The sequence below is a fragment of the Helianthus annuus genome, chromosome 13 (genome assembly GCF_002127325.2).
Source record: "Helianthus annuus cultivar XRQ/B chromosome 13, HanXRQr2.0-SUNRISE, whole genome shotgun sequence".
Lineage (NCBI taxonomy): Eukaryota > Viridiplantae > Streptophyta > Magnoliopsida > Asterales > Asteraceae > Helianthus > Helianthus annuus.
In genome coordinates, this window is record NC_035445.2 from 115,627,410 (window position 1) to 115,634,161 (window position 6,752).

A 6,752-nucleotide genomic window follows, 5' to 3' on the forward strand; every position below is an offset into this window, starting at 1 on the left:
GCAGGACACAAGATTGTGAGTTCATAACCCCCTTTTTCTTTTAACTGTTTTCAGTTTTACAACTTCGGGGGTGAAATACATGTTACAATATTTCAATGATTACAAATGGTATGGTTAGTTAAGGAATGAACTGTTAGATCATGTGAATGGGTAGACGTTAACTTAAGACCATTAATCCTTGTATAAGGACCGAGGGGCATGAGTGATAGATCTATTTGGGTGTTGCGAGCCCCACCCATGAGCCCGCGTGTTGGACCATGTGGTGACTTTGTCGTTCCCGTCGGATGGCCCGGTACGAAATACGCAAAAAGGGTTGAGCCTTCCTACACCGTTGCACACATATTAATGTATTAGCTACACATTAATTGATATGTTCATAGACGCTTTCATACCTGTTTACAAAGGCATACATACAAATGTTTAAATGTTTATTACGAGCTCACATACAAAACACATGAACTCGCTCAACTTTTGTTGATGTTTTCAAACTACATGTATTTCAGGAAATTGATTTGGATCTGGCGGGCGTTTAAAGATTTCAAGAAGTGTTTTCTAGAAGTGATGTCATCCGAGCTTTTGAAGGGGTTGACTTGGATGTTTTATATCTTAGACAAGACACACGAGTCAAAGCCTTGTTTAACTATGTATTTTGTCAAGTTCTTTATGGAACTTAAAACATTTGGTTGGTTGTATGTTGTACTTGAAGTCTGGTCGGTACTAAAACAGTGTAGTTTGTAATATTTTGAATCATATTAATGGATGAACATCACGGTTTTAATCATATAGTTGTTTGATATAATTGAATGCAATGATATTAAGCAAGTCACACATCACACGCTTCCACAAAAAGTTAGGGTGTGACACCATCTCTATCGCGGGGTGTGCGAGAACACCAAGTGCCTTCTCCCGCAACATTTCAGGTGACTGGGAGCTACACACCGCTAATCATGTAACCTTGAACCTCTCTTTCTGTTCTTTATCTCTCTATTTATTACTTTAAAAAATGTAAAAAAATTGATGTTGTTATGAACCAGACATTTTAGGCCCAACCCATTACTTATGGGCTTTAGGATTTATGGTTATGTTTATCTTTATATATTGTAATGTTGAATATTGTGATGGATGGAATGAAGTTTTATCTCTACATCTCTTTGGTTTTTATCACATTATCAGCACGATCGCTCTATTCATCAGGGAATTTACCAGCTTGGATTCAGATAATTGCCGTTCATCAAATCCGGGTACACTATCAGTTTTTCTGCAATTTTATTTTGAACTTTAGAACAAACTAGGACTGCCCTGTTTTGGTGAATTAGGACACTGACTTACGAAATACTAAAACAGATTTCAATTTCTGTACATATATGTGGATATAACTAAATAAACCCGATTCCTTGCTCACATTCCATTATTCGATATTCACTTCTTCCTACCAACTGTCTTGTATTCAATGATTCTTTCTCCCAGTCCTGTATATCACCATCAATATGGACAGAATAACACAACCCCAAAAACCCTAACGGCCACACAAACGCTAAAATTACGGGTATGGGTGTACCCACTAAGTAAAACGAACACAGATTGATTCTCGCACCAATAGACGGTCTCGCACTTCCGCAAAGAACACTAGAACACGTGGTTTGTTGGCAGTTTGCCAGCTCACACACTCCAATTATCGGTAAAGCCGCCATCGTTAACTCTAAAACTTCACAATCACTTGTGAACACTTTCCCCCATGCTTCTTTTCCAAACGCAATCCCCAACAACCCAAAAGCAGACGTTAAAAGCGCCAGTACGATTGCCACTAGCGTTGCCAAACAGGCCCGACCCGGTTCTCCTGCCCCGAGCTCATGCCCGACCCGCGTCGATATCGACATGCTAAGCGCTGATGGCAATGTGTACATTAAAGACGTTGTTTGGATCCCTATAGTAGAGATGTACGGTTTATGAAGATAACCACTCAGAAACGTCAATATCTCATACCCCACTATATTAACAATATGATTGTTGTGTTAATATTTAGTTTTTATCGAATATTATTATTGCTTAATATATACCTAAAAAGATATATAGTGTATGACAACTATCCTCAAATACATGTTAACAATATCATTGTTTAATATTTTTTTTTATCGGATATAGTACTAGATATTGATTTTTATTAAATTAAATAACATATCTAAAATAAATGTTGTGTTGTACATCACCTCTGTACTTCACCGAAAGATTCTACAAAGTAACAGTTTCATACGTAACAGTTTGTATCAGAATATCAGAATATGTCGTTCTACTTAATATAATTCTGTTACATTAACACATCCATTATTAATACAAAACAATCATATAGTATAGAACCTGTAGTTCTAACTAAAATGTCGAACTTATCAAAACTTCAATTCACCTCACTTGATATCTCGGGTAACAACTACCTCCTGTGGACTCTTGATGCTAAAATCCATTTGATCGCAAATAATTTGGGGGAGACAATTATTGATGGTAATCAAACTTCACCTCAAGATAAAGCGAAAGCTATGATATTCCTTCGCCATCATCTTTACGAAGATCTAAAGCGGAAATATCTAACTGTTGAGGACTCTCTTGAATTATGGACAAACATCAAAGAACGTTTTGACCACCAGAAGTTGGTCTTACTCCCCAAAGCCCGCTATGAATGGCTTCATTTACGACTACAGGATTTTAAGACTGTCAGTGAGTATAATTCTGTCCTGTTCCGCATTACATCTGAACTTAAACTATGTGGTGAGAAAATTACTGATGAAGACATGCTTGAAAAAACTTTCTCAACGTTCCATGCTTCAAATATGCTCCTGTCGCAGCAATACAGGGAACGTCAATCTACCAAATATTCTGAATTGATATCATGTCTTCTGGTCGCGGAGCAAAACAACAAGCTCCTACTACAAAACCATCAATCGTGACCCGTCGGTGCAAGCCCATTCCCTGAAGCGAATGTGGCCAATTATCAAAGCGGACGAGTTAGAGGTAGAGGCCGCGACCCCAGCAGAGGTCGTGGTCGTGGTCGAGGACGGGGATATACATGGCATCGAGAGTCCCAGAACACTAAAAAAAATAGCGTGGTGAATCGAGTCGACATAATACGAGGTGACCTTCAAAAGGGAAAAGTAGCGGGAACCAAAGCAACATTTGTTATAAATGTGGGATGTCAAATCATTGGTCCCGCACATGTCGCACCCCTAAACACCTCATTGAGGCATATCAACGCATTTGTTATAAACTCTTGCAATGTTTCATTTTACTTCTTTGAATTAACTTTTATTTATTTTTATTTCCTGAAGAAATATGTATACTAGCTCCAGTAGAGCTATTATTGGTGATGTATGTCTGGTAGATAGCGGTAGTACTAACACTAATCTTAAAGATATGAAATTTTTCTCTGAGTTATCTACGGCAGAGACACCGATTGGTACTATATCTGGAGTCAGTAATCTTATCGAAGGCTCCGGCAGAGCACACATAACATTATCTTCGGGTACTAAACTAACTATTGATAATGCATTATATTCAAGTAAATCCAGAAGAAATTTACTTAGCTTTAAAGATATTCGAAAAAACGGTTATCACCTAAAAACAATATCTGAAAATAAAATTGAATATCTTCAAATTACTTCAAACAAAAATGGCCAAGAAACAATTGTCGAACAATTAGAAGCCTTATCCTCTGGATTATATTGTACTAATATCAATCCTATCGAATCATACATGGTGAGTAATCAAAAGCTATTAGATAAAGGGACATTCAATATATGGCATGACCGTCTAGGTCACCCTGGTAGTATAATGATGAGACGAATAATCAGAAGTGCAACCGGGCACCCTCTCAAAAACTTAAAAGTTTTGCTACCACAAGACTTATCATGTGCAGCATGCTCTCTAGGCAAACTTATAACTCGACCATCACAAACTAAATTGATACATGAAACCCCATCATTTTTAGAAAGAATCCAAGGGGATATTTGTGGGCCTATTCATCCTCCATGTGGACCATTCCGTTATTTCTTGGTCTTAATAGACGCATCCTCAAGGTGGTCACATGTGAGCCTTTTAGCTACTCGAAATGTAGCATTTGCCCGACTTTTAGCTCAGATCATATAATTGAGAGCCAATTTCCCCGATAATCAAATTAGAAACATCCGGATGGATAATGCGGGAGAGTTCACATCTCAAGCTTTTAATGACTATTGTATGTCAATCGGGATCAATGTTGAACATTCAGTACCTCATGTTCACACACAAAATGGTTTAGCTGAATCTCTGATTAAACGATTACAAATAATCGCTAGACCACTCTTAATGAGATGTAAATTACCATCTTCTGCATGGGGTCATGCTATTTTGCATGCCGCTGCACTGGTTAGATTGAGACCAACTGCTGATCACGAATACTCCCCATTGCAACTGGTCTCTGGACGAGAACCAAGTTTGTCCCACCTTAGAATTTTTGGTTGTGCGGTATATGTACCAATACCGCCACCACAACGTACTACAATGGGACCCCAAAGAAGACTGGGTATCTATATTGGTTTTAACTTCCATTCCATAATTAAATATTTAGAACCAATGACGGGAGACATGTTTACAGCACGGTATGCTGACAGTCATTTTGATGAAACAATGTTCCCAGTCTTAGGGGGAGATAAGGACAAAGAAAGACTGGTAACACAAGAAATAACGTGGAATGCATCATCGCTATCAAATCCCGACCCCCGAAGTGGTCAATGTGAATATGAAGTCCAAAAGATTATACATTTGCAAAGAATAGCGAATGAATTACCAGATGCATTCACAGACACAAATAGAGTGACAAAGTCACATGTACCAGCATTAAATGCACCTGCTCGAATTGAAGTAATCCCAGAAGCGATTACTATACAACGAAAGCGTGGGAGACCAATCGGTTCCAAAGACAAAAACCCACGAAAACGAAAAGAGCAAAGTAACGCAGTTGGTGAAAACTTACAAAAGATTATAAATGAAACCCCAGTAGAGGTAAATGTCCCAGAAGAGACAACTATAATTCCAGAGGAAAAATGAAGTTTCAGAAGAAACACCGGTACCGAACGAAAATGAGATCTCTATTAATTATGTACAAGATAGTACAATGTGGAACCGGAATAAAACACGTGTTGATGATATATTCGCATATGCTATAGCAACGGATGTAATCAATGAAAATGATTACGTACCAAAAACTGTAGAAGAGTGCATGCACAGAAATGTTTGGCCAAGATGGCAAGAAGCCATAAACGCCGAATTGAATTCGCTCGAAAAGCGACATGTTTTCGGACCTGTAGTCCGAACGCCCATAGACGTCAAACCAGTAGGTTATAAATGGGTGTTTGCAATAAAGAGAAATGAAAAGAATGAGATTGTACGATATAAGGCTCGACTTGTAGCACAAGGGTTTTCCCAAATCCCAGGAGTTGATTATGAGGAAACGTATTCCCCTGTAGTGGATGCGATAACCCTTAGGTTCCTAATCGGCCTCACAATCTCTGAAGGACTTCATATGAGACTAATGGATGTCGTCACCGCATACTTATACGGGACACTTGAAAATGACATCTACATGAAAATCCCTGAAGGATTAAAATTGCCTGAAGCATTAAAATCAACACCTCGAGATATGTGTTCTATAAAGCTCCAGAGATCTTTATATGGTCTCAAACAATCTGGTCGTATGTGGTACAATCGACTTAGTGAATATCTCGAAAAGGAAGGATACAAGTCTGATGTAATCAGTCCATGTGTCTTTATAAAAAGATCACTCTCAAATTTCACTATAATAGCAGTTTATGTTGATGATATCAACATCATCGGATCTCCTGAATAGATAGAGAAAGCTGCTCAGTTGTTAAAGAAGGAATTTGAAATGAAAGATCTTGGTATGACGAAGTTATGTATCGGACTACAATTTGAGTATCTGTGCAATGGTACATTTGTCCATCAATCAAACTACATCCAGAAGATGTTAGTACGTTTCAATATGGATAAAGCACATCCGTTTAGCGTACCTATGGTTGTCCGACCGCTAGATCCACACAAGGATCCTTATCGCCCTCAAGAAGAAGGCGAAAAAGTACTTGGTCCAGAAGTACCGTACTTAAGCGCGATCAGTGCCCTTATGTATCTCGCAAATAACACAAGACCTGACATTGCATTTGCAGTACATGTACTAGCAAGATACAGTTCGAATCCAACACGTAGACACTGGAATGGTGTAAAACATATATTCCGGTATATTTGCGGGACACAAGACTTAGGTCTTTTCTATCAGAGAGATCAAAAGTCCCAGCTTGTTGGGTATGCTGATGCCGGATATCTATCAGATCCTCACAAAGCAAAATCCCAGACAGGTTATGTATTCACATACGGTGGCACAACAATTTCTTGGAAGTCAACTAAGCAAACACTTACAGCAACATCATCAAATCATGCCGAATTGATAGCACTATATGATGCTGGTCGAGAATGCTTGTGGTTGAGATCAATGATTAATCACATACAAGAAGCATGCGGATTAGAACAGATCAAGAAGGAGCCGACAATTATTTATGAAGACAATGCTGCTTGCATAGCTCAGATCAGAGAAGGTTATATCAAGGGTGATCGAACAAAGCACATCTCACCAAAGTTCTTCTCAACATATGACTTGCAGAAAGAAGGGGAAATCGATGTTCGTCAAATCAAGTCAAGTGAAAATCTAGCTGACC

At 38.6% G+C, this 6,752-nt stretch overlaps 2 protein-coding genes across 2 annotated transcripts; one reads left to right on the plus strand and one right to left on the minus strand.

The window, feature by feature from the left end:
* Positions 1 to 1,376: 1,376 nt before the first annotated feature.
* Positions 1,377 to 1,904, minus strand: LOC110944122 (protein DETOXIFICATION 55). Its single transcript, XM_022185838.2, has one exon. The coding sequence runs from the start codon at positions 1,902 to 1,904 to the stop codon at positions 1,377 to 1,379; it is 528 nt and encodes a 175-aa protein (XP_022041530.2).
* Positions 1,905 to 2,372: 468 nt separating this feature from the next.
* LOC110944121 lies at positions 2,373 to 2,939 on the plus strand. Its single transcript, XM_022185837.1, has one exon. The coding sequence runs from the start codon at positions 2,373 to 2,375 to the stop codon at positions 2,937 to 2,939; it is 567 nt and encodes a 188-aa protein (XP_022041529.1).
* The last annotated feature ends 3,813 nt before the right edge of the window (positions 2,940 to 6,752 follow it).

Bases quoted from the DNA above. Each gene is read 5' to 3' on its own strand.
- LOC110944122 (XM_022185838.2), bottom strand. From the start codon at position 1,904: ATGTACACATTGCCATCAGCGCTTAGCATGTCGATATCGACGCGGGTC.
- LOC110944121 (XM_022185837.1), top strand. From the start codon at position 2,373: ATGTCGAACTTATCAAAACTTCAATTCACCTCACTTGATATCTCGGGT.